The sequence below is a fragment of the Eucyclogobius newberryi genome, unplaced genomic scaffold (assembly GCF_026437365.1).
Source record: "Eucyclogobius newberryi isolate DKJ021-1_F unplaced genomic scaffold, fEucNew1.0.hap1 SCAF_10, whole genome shotgun sequence".
NCBI lineage: Eukaryota > Metazoa > Chordata > Actinopteri > Gobiiformes > Gobiidae > Eucyclogobius > Eucyclogobius newberryi.
The window spans coordinates 24,982,921-25,002,000 of record NW_027315724.1 but is presented as its reverse complement, the minus strand read 5'-3'; the positions used below and the strand labels follow the sequence as shown (position 1 = coordinate 25,002,000).

General features: G+C 42.8%; 1 protein-coding gene across 4 annotated transcripts in view; it reads left to right on the top strand.

Annotated features, from left to right (window-relative positions):
* The window catches only part of cadm1b (cell adhesion molecule 1b), a 131,135-nt gene extending 114,211 nt beyond the window's left edge, over window positions 1-16,924 (top strand). For 3 of the 4 annotated variants that reach the window (XM_072464308.1, XM_072464317.1, XM_072464307.1), the window contains 2 exons: window positions 12,379-12,507; window positions 12,689-16,924. In XM_072464308.1, the coding sequence (XP_072320409.1) occupies window positions 12,379-12,507; window positions 12,689-12,807 (248 nt within the window). In that variant the 3' untranslated portion in view covers window positions 12,808-16,924. The remainder of the gene's footprint in view (window positions 1-12,378; window positions 12,508-12,688) is intronic. The other variant, XR_011930749.1, reaches the window with a different exon arrangement.
* The last annotated feature ends 2,156 nt before the right edge of the window (window positions 16,925-19,080 follow it).

The following is a 19,080-nucleotide window of genomic DNA, read 5'->3' as shown; positions in this document are numbered from 1 at the left end:
AATATGACAATAAGTCCCGGCAACGCTGAGACCCAGTGCATCCTATTTATGGGAGATACCAGGTGAAAGACCGGGGGGGATGGTGGTGTGGCTTTTGTAGCCGAGGAGAGTTTGGGACCAGGTGAGAGGCGAGGGGGGATGGGTGGTGGGGCTTTTGTTGGTGTAGTCGGCTTGTACAGGGAAGAGTTGATAAGTATTGACATAACCCTTGATCTTGCTATATTGGGCGTGAGTGGAGCCATCTTAATGCATGTATTGATCAGACTTTCAAAATGGCTGGGAAGGCCCATGGGTGAGAGTGGAGATGAGAAGGAGAATGATGAATCTTTAGTGGGAGTAGATGTTGCAGGGGGAACCCAGGGATGGTCTGAAGGCAGGGGCAATGACAGGGATGTTGTTGGGCCTGTCACAGATGGGTCCAAGGCCTTTGAAGATTGTTGTGGTGCTTTTGCTGATGAATCCTTCGCTGGAGGCGGTGGAGGTGAATGTGTAACAGCTGGTGCTGAATCCTTTGCTGGTGGTGGAGCAGCTGCTGATGAATCCTTTGGTGGAGGCTGAGGTTGTGGTGCTGTTGATGTTGAAACATTGGCTCGGTCTCTGGCTGTTGGAGCAGGAATTCTTCTCTCATTCCTCTCTTCTCTAACTATCTGCTCAGGACCCTGTCCAGGCCCAGTCCAATGCCTCAGAGCGTGGAGCAGGTTCTCTGTCAGCACCCTCACTCCACCTCTGCATAGGTGGGGGCCATTTCTCTTAAACAGGTCCTCAGGAATTATGGAGGATTTTTTGGCGCCAAATCTGAGTCTCATTTGATCGTGGCGTAGACAGCCGAATAGTTCATTCACATGTCAATCTTAGGATGCACCTACTACGCAGCTGCAGCCTCGTTTGCCTGGTTGCGCATGCGTGGTTGATATGCCGGTGTGTGTCTAAGCACATGGATCTATTATAATATAGTTCCCTCAGTGTACAGGACAAAATGAAGACAGAGAAAGACTACGGAAACGAGAGATGCGATGCGATCCGTCGCGCTAATAAACAAACGCACGTGTAGCAACGAGGCTGTTGCGTGCTTCCGCATGGGGGGAGTGCACATACGCACTTACGCTTGAGTTCTCAAATCGGCAAAAAATCCCCCGTTATTCCTTTAAGCACAGGGACACTCAGAGTGTAACTTTCCCTGGTACAGTCCGTCCCATGGATCTGTCGTGTTTGAGAGAAGAAGCGCTGTTGCCTGTCGGCACCACAGAAATGCAAAACATGGACGGAATCAGTGGGAGTCACAGACACAGACAGAGTCACTTGATTTGGCAGGTGAAGCATGGGAGAAGAATGGGGGCTGGATATCTATGAAAACAGTAGTTTCTCATACTATAGCAGAATGGGTTTAGTTCAGATCGGTCGTTGGCGCTGCATAATTTGATATACTGGGTGGGGGGCGCGGGTGGCAGGGCGGGGCACCCTGTTCATTCAATGATGGGGGAAAACACTTCTTTTACAATTTATTTCATGATCATAAGCAAGAAAAAATATCCCAGTTTCCTCCTGAACTCTGCTCCAAATAACTTTTACTGACAAATAATTGAAAGTTAATCTCTCGATTAAAAAACAATATAATTGAGGATTAGACATGACTGATGCCTCGCCCTACTTTTTACCATACTTTATGAAAGATAATGCAATATCACACTCACTGATAGCGATTGTCAAAATGTCAGATATCTATCGGTTTCAGCCACATGACTTATTTGTTGTCACCACCATTTTGAAGACGTCTTCGCTGAGAGTCATGAAAAACAGTGCATAAAAAGACAGTAGTTATTTGCTTTGAGCAATAACTTGCTAAGACAAACTTTTGTGGTCTTTCACATCCAAGCTCGTCCACAAGCCCTCTGCACCAAGACTGTGTGCGGACTGTCCTAAAAAATAACACCCAGACTGTTGAAATTAGGCTTGTTAAAGCTAGCATTATCCAGCTGCTAACTACCCAAAACAAACAGCTCAGTGCTCAGTCTGGAGGGATTTCTGTAAGTCCTCCTGACCACAGTAATAGTCTTTGGGGATGTTACAGAAGAGGAAACTTTAGTTTTGAGACTTTTTATTAGCACAGCTCACAGTGAACATGCAGCTTTCATCTTCACGATGACAAGTGTGTGACATCACTTCAGACTTATGAATAGTACACAAGAAAAGGTGTTATGAAACAAAGTAATTGGTTGCAGATTGAAACTTGCAGACAGTCTTTTTTCAAATGGTATAACTCTGAAGCAATAAAATCATCCTTTATTTATATATTTGATCCTCTATAGCCACAGAGAGGAGACAGAAAACACAAGTTTAATAACAGCTGTATTTATTGCATTGATATTTTTCATTGTATGAAGTGTGGATAAGTCTGTGCAGTTTTCCTTTGTAATAAGTGATGGAGTGTGCGGGTGAAAATCAGTGCTGTACATAATGGAAGAACAGCGATATGCACTGGGCCATAACAGTTGATACTCGGGCTCTTTGGGGATTTGAAGTTCCCTATCTGACATTTTTGTGAGGGAGCCTGGGTGCTTACTCCAGACAAGTCCTTAGGCCTGTTAAGGGTGAGACACTATAATAAACTAGACAGTTTAAGTCTGAAATGGTTGGGACAACATAAAACAAGAATTTAAATGCTCAGTTCTATGATATTGAAGACTGAAACATTGACGTAATTGGCTCTGCTATTTGCGTGTCCTGTCGTTGTTTTTTACATATTTGTTACAGCCATATAATTATGAAGTCCTAATTATATTTACATTATTACAAGTCAACATTTTGTTCAAATTTGTAAATGTCATTTACCGCCACCTACTTTAGTTATACGTCTTCAAAGAGAACAACAACCATTAAAAGACACAACAACAACATTTCTCTCTCTTCCTCTCGCTCTTTTTTTTTTTTACTCGAGTAAAACGTACAACTACCGGAGACGTACAGCTACAGTAGGTGATGGTAAATGCGCATTTTCAGTTGGCTGCCAACCGCCATTAAAAGCAACACCACGACAACAACAACCACATCGTCTGGCATCATTCGAGTGATTTCGATCAGTCATATCAGGGAGGAATCAGAGAAGAATCAGCGAAGGAGAGAGAAAGAAAGCTTGTGTGCACCTGTGAGGTTCAATAAAGCTCCTGACCCGCCGCCGTGTCTCCTCGTCTTCACTCACCTGAACATAATATCATTGCTCTCCCTGTGGTGATGGCTAAACAGTGTCCAAGCATCTAAATTATCACATTATTACAGCCCTCACTACACTGCTGTCCCCTTTTTACTTTACTGGCTCTAACTATGACAAAAAATTACCCATTCAACAATCATTGACCCCACAATCTCTATATTTCACCTGTTTTAAATCAACCTCTGTGCGCTCAGACACAGGAGAGACGCCCCGTGTGCTTCCTCGCGGATGTGCCAAACGGGCGACCACAGGGGGGCAAGGGGAGGCCGTCGGGGCGGGACAAGCAGGGGGCTATTTAGAGGGTGCCAGTTCATTAGCATGGGCCGTGGCGTCTCTGCTCTTCAGGGGACACACAGTGCTATCTGACATCCGCGGTACAGTAAACAAAGCGCACTTCCCCGCTCCACAGATGCTGCCTCTGTGAAGATGACTCCATTCTTCCGACGGCGCTCATCTGAAGCACAACTTTTCTCATTAATTAGTTTTTTTTCACCCGTCCTTGTGTTTAAAAAAAAAAAAGCAAACTTCAAAAGGTTTGGTTTTGGAGGACATGATGCGAACGTGCCATCTGTGTCAGTTAGGGCGCCTCAGACTTGACTCATTGTGCCCCGGCGCTGTCGAGAATTTCTTTATCAGAATCATTCAGAGTTCAGAGCATGACTAGCGAGATTGATGGAAAATTGAGGTGCTCTCTCATGCAGCAAAGAACAGCGCAGCCATTCCAGCCCGCCGCCATTTCTCCCATCAGTCTAAATGTGCACACATATAGACTATTGATAGACGCTCGGGTTCTATTCTGAGGCTGGGAAATTTAAAGGGCTTTCGGATTTTGCCTTGTTCTTCGGCTGAGTGCGAATAAATCTGGCTAAATGCAAGTTGGCGCTACTCCGCTGACACCTGAGGCGACCGCGTATTTCTCTCAATGGGGACAGCGGGCGCCAATTTATCTCAAGTCCTGTGTCTATTTCTGATGATTGAGCTCGGTGACTTCCACAAATGGCCTCTTAAATCACAATGTATTTTACAGTGGCTGAACTTGCGCGGGGAATAGGAGCCGTGTCGAGCGTTTCATGGTGAAATAACTGTCTTAAAACATTTTTCAGCATTGCTCACTCAAGGGACTCTAACTGCCATTTAAAGCCGCATAAGACTGAGAAGTTTGGTGAAAGAATCAGGGAAATGTACTTCTAAAATACACTGCCATTTGGAATTAAGTGTGCAATAGCGCTGCTCTATGTTAAAAGCTTATAATTTTATTCTGTGCCAAAGGAACATTATATTTCATTACATTTACCTTTTGAGTTGGTCTATTCGTCTAGGGTACTTAAAGGTACATAGAGAACATTGTGGGCTAGATATATAAGCTCCAAACACAAGGGTTTAGTAAAGGATATTACAAAAATCCTCTAAGCTATTTAAGTCATTAGGTAATGTGAATGTTACTTTCAAAGATATGTACAATTTTAATATTTGTTTGTTGTAAAAAAGCTTCAAAAAGAGCTGATTTAAAGAAAAGAGTTATGTCGTAATGTTTCAAATAAGTGATATTTCTGCACATTTGTGATTAATTCTACAGACATTTCACATAATGTCTGATAATTAAACCTCAACTAATGCGTTTAAAGACATGTTTTAACACATTTCTATTTGATTGACGTAATACCATCCGCGATATTCATTTTTGTCAATATCGCCCACCCATATTTCCATTATTATAAAGTCAAGTGAGTACTTTTTGCTGTGTTAAGTGTGTTTTGAATTGTCGGCCATTAGTGCCATAAGAGAGCCCTGCATTCAGATTTATTTATTTTCATTTTATCCACCCAAACTAAACCTACCAAGCACAGGACAAAGCGTGTCAGGGCGTGAAGAATTACATTTTATTAGATGTTGTTTGTTGGCCTTTTTGTGGGAGTAGATTCAGCTGCACATTAAATCCTTGTAAACAATACAATCTGTGTAAAATGTAATATTGTTCTCTTTATGGGCTTTTGCGGAATGGCTTAAGCGAAACCAGCCAGTCACATTTAAAGTCACTCTTATAAATGATTGCTGTCCGACCGTTTTGTATTGACCAGTCACATGGGGCTCGTGGGGGGCTGCGGGGAAACTAGGGGCAAGAGTTTTAATTGTACAAAATGTGCATAACGAATGTGCATAACGAATGTGCATAACAAATGTGCATAACGAATGTGCATGGTTCTAGAAAGGAATGCAACTGTGGCAACTGAGCATGAATGGATTTTTGGTCAATAAGTAACATAACATTTAGTTATTTACACATGTTTTGTAATAATAAGCAAAGGTAAATGAATGTTACACTACTGACAATGCAATAGGTAATATCTAGTTCTGCTGTATAGCGCAGTTTCCCACAAATCATCCTTATTTCAATCATTTTATGTAGTACATCTATCTTTGTTCGAACAGATTTGTGTGAATTGTTGTTTTATTTTTTGCTGAAGGCTCGTGGCATCGGACCAAAGCGCTGGATGAAAAATACAAACACAAAATATATAATAATAAAAATGTAAAAAATGAATGAAATAAATAAAATAAATAAAATAAATAAAATAAATAAAATAAATAAAATAAATAAAATAAATAAAATAAATAAAATAAATAAAATAAATAAAATAAATAAAATAAATAAATTAAATAAATTAAATAAATTAAAAATATACATAATAGTAACAATAAATATAGCCGCAAGCGGCAATGATCGGCCCTCGCCACGCCGCCGCCACGCCGCAAGAGGAGGGGGCGCTAACGCGCCCCAATTGTCCTTTTAGTACGCCTACTGCTGAATCTGTGACGCTGTCACATCTTCTCCCCTTTGTTTTACCATCAAAAAGCAATTTTTTTGGGAATTCTTGGCAAAATGTGCGGCTTTGCCGCACAGACACCGTGACTCTTTGAATAAAAATGTGGATAACTTTTGATGGTCCACCCCTGAAGATGAGTCTCACCAAATTTCAGGTTAATAGGGCTAATGCCCTGGGAGGAGTTTGTGAAAGTCTAGAGTGTAAACATGTTCTGGCGATTTCCCCATTGGAATAACATGGGAGGTTTTGGTCATCGCTACAGCAAAGCCATAACAATTATGACATGGGTCTCATTGACTTTTTTGATGGGGCCAAAATTGAGTTGTGTGTCAAATTTCATATAATTTCTCAAAACTAAACATTTAACCTCCATATAAAATCTGTAGGGGGCGCTGTGGCGCCAAATTAATTAATTTCACTTCAAGTAGGTTTAGGGCAAAGAGTTTAATAACTGATTCTAATTTGACGCAATTCGGACTTTATCGGCGCAAACGGCAGAAATGTTAAATTTGGGAGATTTCTGAAATTCTAGCTACAGTTAGCCACAGAGACCGTGACAGGTATCAAAGTAATTTGAATAACTTTTGATGTCCCACTCCTCAGTACCATTTTCACCAAATTTCAGCTTTTTAGGGCCAACGCCCTGGGAGGAGTTCGTAAAAGTATGATGTTTGGAAAAACTCCCGAGTCATGTTTGAAGCAATATGGCCGACATTTGGTTGGGCGGACGGCGTTGCAGTAATAATATTTTTTACTTCTCTTGTCACCATCTACCTCTGTGCCAAATTTCATGATTCTACAATCAGATTTTTTTTGCGTCATTTCCTATCTCTCAATGCATTTTTGGTACATTTGGGGGCGCTGACGCGCCATTTTTTTTATTTTAGAAAAGGGAAATAGCCAGAATGTAGAGAGGCACGATTTTTAGAGGTGTGCAAACTTTTGTGACTTTTCGTCAATGTTCACTGGGTGAAAAATAGGGGGGTTGGTCCCGAGAAGAAGAAGAGGAAAAAGAAGAATTAAAGCCGCAAGCGGCATCCAACGGCCCTCGCGGGCCGCCGGCCTTCCGACTCTGCTCTCTGCATTTTACAGAGATGGCGCTAACGCCCTCATTGTCAAAGAACTAAGACAGTGACACATTGGACATGTACAATGCTGTGCTTAACCAGTGCAAATGAACACAAATATCGGTCGAATGTGCGGCTCCAGCGCACAGAGACCGTGACACTTGGAATAAAAATATGGATAACTTTTGATGCCCCGCTTGTGTAGATGATTTTCCCCAAATATGAGCTTGATCGAGCTATTGCCCACAGAGGAGTTTGTTAAAGTGTGAAGCGTAAATGTGAACATTTCAAGGATTTGGCGTTTTTCCCATTTGTGACATATATTTGCGGCTCTACCGCATAGAGACCCTAGTACTTAAAATCAAAATATGGATAGCTTTCGCCCTAGGAGTAGTTCGTTAAAGTGTAAAAATGTGGTCATTTTAGAGATTTTGCGGTTTCCCCATAGGGATAACATGGGATGTTTCTGTCATCGCTACGGCTACGCTGTACAAAATATGACTTTGGCTCCCATACTTTTATTTTGGGGATGGCAAATGAGAATTGTGTGCAAAATGTCATGTCATTTGGAAAAACTCTATTGTTTATAGGCCACTCTGAAGGCCAAATAGTCAGAATTCTGGGAAACGTTTGCGGCTCCGTCGCACAGAAACCGTAAAAGTTATCCTTAAAATTTGGATAACTTTAGATGCCCCACTTGTCTAGAGGACGTACACCGATTTTGAAGTTGGTGGGCAAAACGCACTAGGAGGAGTTTGTCAAAGTGTAAAACATAAAAATGTGGTAATTTGAGAGATTTTGCGGTTTTCCCATAGGGATAACATGGGAGGTTTCTGTCATCGCTACGACTACGCCGTAAAAATTACGGCATTTGTCTCATTGGCTTTTTTGATTGGGATGGCCAAATAGAATTTTGGGTAAAGTTTAGAACATTTTGGTAAAACTAATTTTTGACCTTCAATATTAATTCAAAGGTCACTCTGTAGGGGGCGCTATCGCGCCCATTTCAATTTTGTCATCCTAAACTGGTCCAAACTGGATAGTTTAACAACTGATTCAAATTTGGTCCAAATCGGACTCGTTTTGATCAAATGGGAGCAATTTTTAGATTAGCAATATCCCAAAATAAGTTGTCCAACTTTGTGGCTGCGCCGCACGTAGACCGTAAAAGGTATCCCAAAAATTGTTATAACTTTAGATGCCCCACTTGTCCAGAGGACGTACACCGATTTTGAAGTCAGTGGGCAAAACGCCCTAGGAGGAGTTCGTCAAAGTTTGACGTGAACAAAATGGCTGTCTTAGCGTGTTTTCATTTTCAAAGGAAGATGGCTGCCATAGGGTAAGTCTGGGGGCGTGGCCACAATAATATTTGTTTTTTGTCCTCACAAGAGCAATGCGTGTTCCGAATTTCGTAGCTCTACGACAAAGTTGACCTCGGGGCGTCTCCCATAGGCGCAATGTATTTTGACTTTTGTCGGTGGCGCTGTCGCGCCATTTTTTAACGAAAAAAAAAATGGCCCAGAAAAAACAAAATTTTTCGCCGATTCTGAATTTTGGGTAATGTTTGGTGAGTTTTTGAGCATGTTCAGGGGTCAAATTAGAGCTCAAAGCGCTGAAGAACAAGAAAAATTTAAGCCGCAAGCGGCATCCAACGGCCCTCGCGGGCCGCCGGCCTTCCGACTCTGCGCTTTCGACTTGATAAAGATGGCGCCCTTATTGTGTTGAATTAAAAAAGAACTTGACAGACGGGGACACATTTGACATGGCCAATCCAGTGCAAATCAACACAAGTGTCAGTCAGATTTGCTGCGCCGCCGCACAGAGACCGTAGCACTTAGAATACAAATATGGATAACTTTTGATGCCGCGCTTGTGTAGATGATATTTTCCAAAGTAAAGCTTGATCGAGCTATTGCCCACGGAGGAGTTTGTTAAAGTGTGAAGCGTAAATGTGAACATTTCAAGGATTTGGCGTTTTTCCCATTTGTGACATAAATATTTGCGGCTCTACCGCACAGAGACCGTAGCACTTAAAATCAAAATATGAATAACTTTTGATGCCCCGCTTGTGTAGATGATTTTCCCCAAATATGAGCTTGATCGGGCAATCGCCCTAGGAGAAGTTCGTTAAAGTGTGAAGCGTAAAAATGTGGTCATTTTAGAGCTTTTGCGGTTTCTCCATAGGAATAACATGGGATGTTTCTGTCATCGCTACGGCTACGCTGTACAAAATATGACTTTGGCTCCCATACTTTTATTTGGGGATGGCAAATGAGAATTGTGTGCAAAATGTTATGTCATTTGGAAAAACTATTGTTTATAGGCCACTCTGAAGGCCAAATAGTCCAAATTCTGGGTAAAGTTTGTGGCTCCGCCGCACAGAGACCGTAAAAGCTATCCTTAAACTTTGAATAACTTTAGATGCCCCACTTGTCTAGAGGACGTACACCGATTTTGAAGTCGGTGGGCAAAACGCACTAGGAGGAGTTCGTTAAAGTGTGAAACAGAAAAATGTGGATATTCGAGAGATTTAGCGGTTTTCCCATAGGGATAACATAGGAGGTTTATGTCATCGCTACGACTATGCCGTAAAAATTAAGGCATTTGTCTGATTGGCTTTTTTGACCGGGACGCCAAAATAGAATTTTGGGTAAAGTTTAGAAAATTTTGGTAAAACTAATTTTTGACCTTCAATGTTAATTTAAAGGTTACTCTGTAGGGGGCGCTATCGCGCCCATTTCAATTTTGTCATCATAAACTGGTCCAAACTAGAAAGTTGAACAACTGATTCAAATTTGGTCCTAATCGGACTTGTTTTGATCAAATGAGAGCAATTTTTAGATCTGCAATATCCCAAAATAAGTTGTCCAACTTTGCGGCTGCGCCGCACACAGACCGTAAAAGGTATCTCAAAAAATTTGATAACTTTAGATGCCCCACTTGTCCAGAGGACGTACGCCAATTTTGAAGTCGGTGGGCAAAACGCCCTAGGAGGAGTTCTTCAAAGTTTGACGTGAACAAAATGGCTAACACAGCGTGTTTTCATTTTCAAAGGAAGATGGCGGCCATAGGGTAAGTCTGGGGGCGTGGCCACAATAATATATTTTTTTGTCCTCACAAGAGGAATGCGTGTCCCGAATTTCGTAGCTTTACGCCAAAGTTGACCTCGGGGCGTCTCCCATAGGCGCAATGTATTTTGACTTTTGTCGGTGGCGCTGTCGCGCCATTTTTTAACGAAAAAAAAAATGGCTCAGAAAAAACAAAATTTTTCGCCGATTCTGAATTTTGGGCAAAGTTTGGTGAGTTTTTGAGCATGTTCAGGGGGTCAAATTAGAAATCAAAAAGCAGAAGAACAAGAAAAATAAAATTCTAAAATAATAATATTTTTAGCAAAAACAATATAGCCGTTTCCACCATAACAACAAATTATGCATCTTTTGAAAGCTCTAAGCCTTCCCCATGCCGTCATGGGGTGGAATCATCATTACGAGCGCTTACGCGCTCGTCACTCCCTATTCCGTCGGGATGCCCCGCCCACTCCCCATAGACTTCCATTGATTTGAGCAGATACAAGCATGGCCCATGCCTGCGGCATGGATTCTCGAGTACGGGACGATGCCAGGAGGGTTTTTGGAGGAATGCAGCGCTGCTGTTGTCAACAATGAGTGAATGGGCGTATTGTTGACTATTTCTGTCATAGCAGGAGTAAGTATGCATGATCCATGCCTTCGGCATGGGCTAGTTCACTGTACTTGCCAGGGGCGACGGGGTACCAAACATGCGGGCTGTGCTCTTGCATGTTCCGTGCATATAAGCATGTAATGCAAAAATTGAACATTATTACTGTATAGAGGGCCAAAAACACAAAGTGGGCGGAGCCCACTCAAAATTAACGAAAGTACCCGTCAGTGACCAGGGACCCACACCATGAGGTAGGAAAGCGCGAGCGCTTTCCGAAAATGTATAGTTTATGATATTTGAAAAATGGGAAACATTGTTTTCGCATCGGAATATTCTTCTTCTTCTTCTTCTTCTTCTTCTTCTTCTTCTTCTTCTTCTTCTTCTTCTTCTTCTTCTTCTTCTTCTTCTTCTTCTTCTTCTTCTTCTTCTTCTTCTTCTTCTTCTTCTTCTTCTTCTTCTTCTTCTTCTTCTTCTTCTTCTTCTTCTTCTTCTTCTTCTTCTTCTTCTTCTTCTTCTTCTTCTTCTCGGGACCAACCCCCCTATTTTTCACCCAGTGAACGTTGATGAAAAGTCACAAAAATTTGCACACCTCTAAAAATCGTGCCTCTCTACATTCTGGCTATTTCCCTTTTCTAAAATAAAAAAATAAAAATCTGATCGTAGAATCATGAAATTTGGCGCAGAGGTAGATGGTGACAAGAGAAGTAAAAAATATTATTACGGCAACGCCGTCCGCCCAACCAAATGTCGGCCATATTGGTTCAAAAATGGCTAAGCATGACTTGGGAGTTTTTCCAAATGTCGTACTTTTACGAACTCCTCCCAGGGCGTTGGCCCTAAAAAGCTGAAATTTGGTGAAAATGCTACTGAGGAGTGGGACATCAAAAGTAAGAAGCAAACTTCAGCTAGAATTTCAGAAATCTCCCAAATTTAACATTTCTGCTGTTTGCGCAGATAAAGTCCGAATTGCGTCAAATTAGAATCAGTTGTTAAACTCTTTGCCCTAAACCTACTTGAAGTGAAATAAATTAATTTGGTGCCACAGCGCCCCCTACAGATTTTATATGGAGGTTAAATGTTTAGTTTTGCGAAATTATATGAAATTTGACACACAACTCAATTTTAGCATCCCCATAAAAAAAGTCAATGACTCATTTCATAATTGTTATGGCGTTGCCGTAGCGATGACCAAAACCTCCCACGTTATTCCAATGGGGAAATCGCCAGAACATGTTTACACTTTATACTTTCACCAACTCCTCCCAGGGCGTTAGCCCTATTAACCTGAAATTTGGTGAGACTCATCTTCAGGGGTGGACCATCAAAAGTTATCCACATTTTTATTCAAAAAGTCACGGTCTCTGTGCGGCAAAGCCGCACATTTTGCCAAGAATTCAAAATAAAATTGCTTTTTGAATGGTAAAACAAAGGGGAGAAGATGTGACAGCTTCATAGATTCAGCAGTAGGCGTAATAAAAGGACAATTGGGGCGCGTTAGCGCCCCCTACTCTTGCGGCGTGGCGGCGTAGCGGCGGCGTGGCGAGGGCCGATCATTGCCGCTTGCGGCTTTAATTTATGGTTATTGTTGTGTTTCCAGACTCCCGAGCTGGCGAAGGGGCGCCGCAGAAAATTGACCACGCTGTCATCGGAGGGGTGGTTGCCGTGGTGATGTTTGCCATCCTCTGCGCACTTATCGTTCTGGGTCGATACTTCGCCAGACACAAAGGTAAAGCCTGGCAATCATACTTGATCATGGACACATCTGAGGAGTTTGTAAGTGTTTTTGTTGCGAGTTGATTGCAACGATTTTGAAGGGGGTTTGATGGAAGATGGAGGTTTTTTTTTTTATATGTGTGGTTAATTTTCTATTATTTATTTATTTGTTGTTGTTGTTGTCGTCGTCACAGGGACTTACTTCACACACGAAGCCAAAGGAGCAGACGACGCGGCTGATGCTGACACGGCCATCATCAACGCCGAGGGAGGACAAACCAACACAGATGAGAAGAAGGAATACTATATCTAGACTGTGTGGACTGGGCCAGGGGAGCCGGTGTGGGGACGTTCTGCAGAGGCCGCTGATGGACAAAGCATTATGGATTACTCCGGTTGGTTTAAAAAAAAAGGCTTACCGAACGACGACGGGTTTCCAAACGTAATCTGTGGAAGTCTAGAGAACATGGACAGGCAAGGCGTGGCCATTTTGGTGAGAGGCGCTTCTCCTATCCGACCCTTCCTGGACTGCTGGGGCCTGTACAGTTCAGTTATTTTATGGACAATTTTGTGCCTTGTTCGATTTGTTTTTTCGGTTCATTTTGATGTGTTTTCCCCGCCCCTGTCCATTTTGCTTGTTGGATTGGACTCTCCTGTGTATCCCACCTTTCGTTGCATTTGGCTTTAGAGGAGATTCAATGGCCTGGTGTTGTCGTCTTCTGTGTGCCGCAGCTAGCTTTTAGCTCACTGTTCCTGAATCCGAGGTGCTGCTAACCACACACGAGAGCTCACTAACTTTTAACGCAACACATTTCCTCCCGGCCAGGTCAAAGTTCAAAGGCCCCAGCAAACTCCACATGCTTTCGCACCTCCGATTACTTACTTTTCCGTCCACACTTCTCCACTGCCTATGTACAATTTGTGAGTAACCACGCTCATTATAGAATGTATTGTTGCTTGGAAATGAAGTAGGAGTGCCGTATCATTTATAATTTCACAGCAGCTTAGTGAAGGTGATTGGTTTTTCAAGAAGAAAACACAGTTCGTACGTGCGTGGTCAGTTAGTGCTTGTTTAGGATGTTGTACAGTCTTAGGCATCATGACTGCTGTAATGTGCCATGATGTGGAGCTCTCTGTATCTAGTACTGTCGACTGAGAAACCCCCAAGTCCTTTTTGAAGCTCCTCTTTCAATCAGACGGAGCGAAACGCAAGGTCAATCCTTTGCTTTGCTGTCCGTCTGCACAGCTAGAGTTTAAAGATTTCCACTTAAGGTTAAAACAAACAGTATTCAACTTCTATTGTTTATGAACATGTCGCTGCAGTGGAAATTTAAATAATGGGAGGCACTTATTGACTTTGGCTGTAGAGTATCCGTATGTTTATTGTTTAAATCAATATGAGCAAATGAAATAATGGGGTGGAGTCAGTGTTCCAAAACTCAAATACAAAAAACACATTGATGAGTTTTACATTGTGGGATAGAGGTATTTTCTGGTATTTAACTTAATGTCTGGGGACACAACTGAGTATTTACAATGCTTATACTACCTTTAACATCTACTTTGCTCTGCAGTCTTTAAACGGGACGTATAACCTTTATTTGTGGCATATTAGTGTTTGTTCCAATGTCTTTTTGGCTTTTGATTGATTCTCATACGTATAATCACTTTGGTCAACCTTGGACCAAGTTGCTTTTTTCAGTCAACACTGCTTGACTTGCTCTGGTTTAATCTGTTATATTATTCAGGAAAGATTGATTTCTGATTATTTGACATTCAACACTACTACATACTTTTTCACAAGGTGTTCTTTTTTCTCTACACAACATTCCTGATTTCAATGTCATATTTCAGTGTTACAAGGTGCATTAATCTGAACACAGGTCGAGTGAGGGGAAAAAACGTGTATCCTTGGACACTAATCTTTGTCATGTAAGGCACTGTCCATGCACACGCACAAGGACAGTGAATCGTTTAAAAAATCAATCTGTTATACACTATTTCCTGACCGTATGGACATTTTTTCCTTGGGCTGTCTTTGATATCTTGTAAGAGCTCTCAGGTTATCAAAGATGTGCATAGACCTGGTATTGCACCTTTTCTCCTTGTCATCCTTCGCCATTTAATATATTCTTTCTGTAACTGACTTTACTTCAAAGCAACACTGTGTAATATTTGAACCTTAACATTATGTTTTGGAATCATGTTTGCTGTACATGAGAACTATGGGTCAAAATGTCCAATGAATAGAAATCGTTTTGAATGTAATGTACAGTATGTTGCCAATTTGCCATAGACACGTCATAACACACAATATTTCAGTAAAATAGACCCTTTAAAATTTGTTTAAAAAAAAAATCTGTGGCTACAAAGAAGAATTAATATAGATGGAGGCTGATGATCCAAGAACCGCAGACCGATGGACGAGAGACCCAGGGTGGGGGCACCAACTCTGCCATCTGCTCAGCCAGTCCGGGACCCCCCTCTTAGAAGACTGAATGCTGAAAGAAGCATGTTACAAGGAGAGAACAGAGTCAAGCGGTGACTGAGGCTGGTATGAGAAGGCTTCTGGGTAATAAAGGCGTGGTCCTGGTCACGACCCTCAGTTAACATATAAACTCCATCATGTTTTCTAACCATGCTCTGATGTGACTTAAATGTAGTTCACCTACATCTGCTTGATTCTAACTAGTCTTCTACTTATTTTTTTGAGTGTCCATAAAAGCGCTATATAAGTTTGATATTATTAGTAACAGTTAAACACCTTTTTGTCACATGATACTCTGAGGTTAATCCGTCCATTGACACTCACTTTTGCCTCTATTCTGAAATGTAGAATGTATTTGTGTACAAATTCTAATATTAACCAAAACTTTGCTTTTATGTTCAAAAAAGGCCAAAGGTTACATAGTGTTGCTTTCATTTCGTCCAGTCAGAGCGTTCCTTCCCGAAAGAGAAGATGCCGCGTGCGCTCCGAGCACGCCTCCTGCTTCTGAAAAGAGTTTGAGTATTGAGTGGTTTTCAACATTTTGCCTGAATAAGAAAAACAAATCTGTAACTGTATTATGAGGAATGATAACCACTGCCTTAAAACCCACCTCCTTGTATTTGTCAAAGGAAAGACTGAAGGACTGAATTTAGTGCCTTCTTGGAAATCGAGGCAAATGGATACAGTCCTGTCAACGAATTAGAAACACGTTTATATTTCAACTTTTTGGATTTCATTCTCGCCATTATCGTCTCAATTGATTTGTGCACAGAGGCGTAACTTTGACATGAATCATTTCATTAACTTCGTCACGATCTGCGTCACAGTTCACAAAGGTAAGATGGTAATAATAATGTGTTTCTTTATACATTTTCCACACTACTGATGGCTGTAGTTCCACACAGTATTCTTATTTACACCGCGCAGTAAGTCATTCAATTCACAAAACATCACTATATCACCGTCCTGGACCTCAAAAGGGATAGGTTTTTTCTTCTAAGATGTAATATTTATTGTCATACTGATAAATATGCTTGTCATTATCGTCTCTATATTTGTTTCATTATTTATTTTTGAGTTTTCGAGACATGACTGACATGACGGGAGAAGTATATAATGGTAAAATAAGCTTTGAAGGGAAGCTGTTGTTTTGAATATTCAGTGTCACGGTTAAAGCTGCCTGCATGACTGGATTTGTTTTGATATTTATCTTGATTGTTCTATAAAATGGCCATTTGAGGGACTTCAAAGATCGATCATAAATTCACTTTTTTTTCATTTGATATTGTTGATATTTGTGTTCACTCTCTCAGGTTCATGAGTGTCTACAGTTTATTATTATTTCTTTTGCATCTCAGGTAGAATGCAAACACAAAGCCCACGTATATAATGTACCACTATTGGAAAAACAAATTCCCAAGATGTACATGTTCTTCTCAGTTGTTTCTCTGTGTTTTCAATATGGTGCACTGGTAGAGATGTTATTTTGCATAGAACTAGCTCACAAAGAAACCAGACTAGATTTGTTAAGCGGACAAAATGATGTACAGTCAGTATCAAAGAACTCACAAATATGTGCATACGACGTCCACTAATACAGTATGTTAAATAGTACTTAGACTACGTGACTATGACACAATCCAGGCGTTTGTTTGTTCTTTTTGGAGGAAACAATGGTGTATTTACTGTGACATGGCATTTTAAGATTGATTTGTAACATGTCTTGAATATTTTGGATGAAGATGTTAAAACTTGTTGAAATTTGATATTTGGTTGTTCAATCTTCAATTTTCTCTGTACCAGGCCATGTTTTACCTTCTACAGTGAAGTTTATGTTCCCCATAAGGCCATACATATTTTGTATTGGTTCACCGACATTTTTACAAAGGAAAAAAAAAAATCAAGAGTTCTTGTCTTAATAAAAAATATTTCAATGTTTAAAGTGGCGTGTTGTGATTTAAACCTGCGTGATTTAAACATGCGTGACCCGAGAAGGTCAAGGGTCAAACCCAGGACTGTACAAGTCTCTTTCCTCCATCAAACTAAAGCACGTTATAGGTTCATCGCTCAATAGGGAGTGTCCCTGTGCGATACAAGGCAGAGGGAAGTAAAATGTTTAGGTATATGTACTTTAGTGGGTTTGGGTGAGGTAAGTACATAGATACTTTTACTAAATTTGAGAGCAGGTATCTGTTCTCTCTACCAATACATTTTTGAACTGAAAAGTAACAGCATTTATTTATTTTTTTAATAGTTTTATGTTGAGGGGTGACATTCCATGTCCCCAGAGTTAGTCTCTGTGTCTGGAGATCTGGTCGCCGAGGCCCCTGCCGTCGACTGCCGCCCAGATCTCTCTGCACCGGCCCCTTATGGATCCTCCTGCGGGTGGTGGGCCCACGGGAGGGCGGCCCCACGTCGCTCTTTCGGGCTGTGCCCGGCCGGGCCCCGTGGGGTAAGACCCGGCCACCAGGCGCTCGCCATGGAGCACCCATCCCAGGCCTGGCTCCAGGATGGGGCCCCGGTGACGCCGATCCGGGCGACGTGAACTGCCTTGTTTGTGTTGTCATCATAGGGGGCTTCTGAACCGATCTTTGTCTGACCCGTCACCTAGGACCTGTTTGCCTTGGGAGACCCTACCAGGGGCATGAAGCCCCCGACAACATAGCTCCCGGGATCATTCGGGCACTCAAACCCCTCCACCACGTTAAGGTGTCGGTTCAAGGAGAGGGAGAGGAGAATCCGACCGATAGTCGAACCTCGGATTCAGGAGGAGCAGAGTGGTTTTCGTCCCGGTCGTGGAACACTGGACCAGCTCTATACCCTCCATCGGGTGCTCGAGGGTTCATGGGAGTTTGCCCAACCAGTCCATATGTGTTTTTTGGATCTGGAGAAGGCTTTCGACCGTGTCCCTCGGGGTGTCCTTTGGGGGTTTCTCCGGGAGTACGGTTTCCGGGGCCCTTTGCTCAGGGCTGTCCGGTCCCTGTATGACCGGAGCAGGAGCTGTGTTCTCATTGCCGGCAGTAAGTCAGACCTGTTCCCAGTGCATGTTGGACTCCGCCAGGGCTGCCCTGTGTCACCGGTTCTGTTCATAATTTTTATGGACAGAATTTCTAGGCGCAGTCAGGGGTCGGAGGGTGTCCGGTTTGGGGACCACAGGATCTCATCTCTGCTGTTTGCAGACGATGTTGTCCTGATGGCTCCATCAAACCCGGACCTGCAACATGCACTGGGACGGTTTGCAGCCGAGTGTGAAGCGGCTGGGATGAGAATCAGCACCTCCAAATCCGAGGCCATGGTTCTCGACCGGAAAAAGGTGGCTTGCCCTCTCCAGGTGGGTGGGGTGTCCTTGCCCCAAGTGGAGGAGTTCAAGTATCTCGGGGTCTTGTTCACGAGTGAGGGAAGGATGGAGCGTGAGATCGACAGGCGGATCGGTGCAGCGGCTGCAGTGATGCAGTCGCTGCAACGGACCGTTGTGGTAAAGAGGGAGCTGAGCCGAAAGGCAAAGCTCTCTATTTACCGGTCGGTCTACGTTCCTACCCTCACCTATGGTCATGAGCTTTGGGTAGTGACCGAAAGAACAAGATCGCGGATACAAGCGGTCGAAATGAGTTTCCTCCGCCGTGTGGCTGGGCGCTCCCTTAGAGATAAGGTGAGGAGCTCGGCCACACGGGGGGAGCTCGGAGTAGAGCCGCTGCTCCTCCACGTCGAGAGGAGCCAGCTGAGGTGGCTCGGGCATCTGTTCCAGATGCCTCCTGGGCGCCTCCCTCGGGAGGTGATTCAGGCATGTCCCACCGGGAAGAGGCCCCGGGGAAGACCCAGGACACGCTGGAGAGACTATGTCTCTCGGCTGGCCTGGGAACGCCTCGGGATCCCCTCGGAGGAGTTAGAGGAAGTGTCTGAGGAGAAGGAAGTCTGGGAGTCCCTGCTCAGACTGCTGCCCCCGCGACCCGGCCCCGGATAAAGCGGCAGAAGATGGATGGATGTTGAGGGGTTTATTTTTTGATCTTTAGCACATTTAAAGCGACATCCTGACTACATTTTTGAGTTCAAGTCCCTGCAAACAAAAATAAATGGCCCGGAAAATAACTTCTGATGACT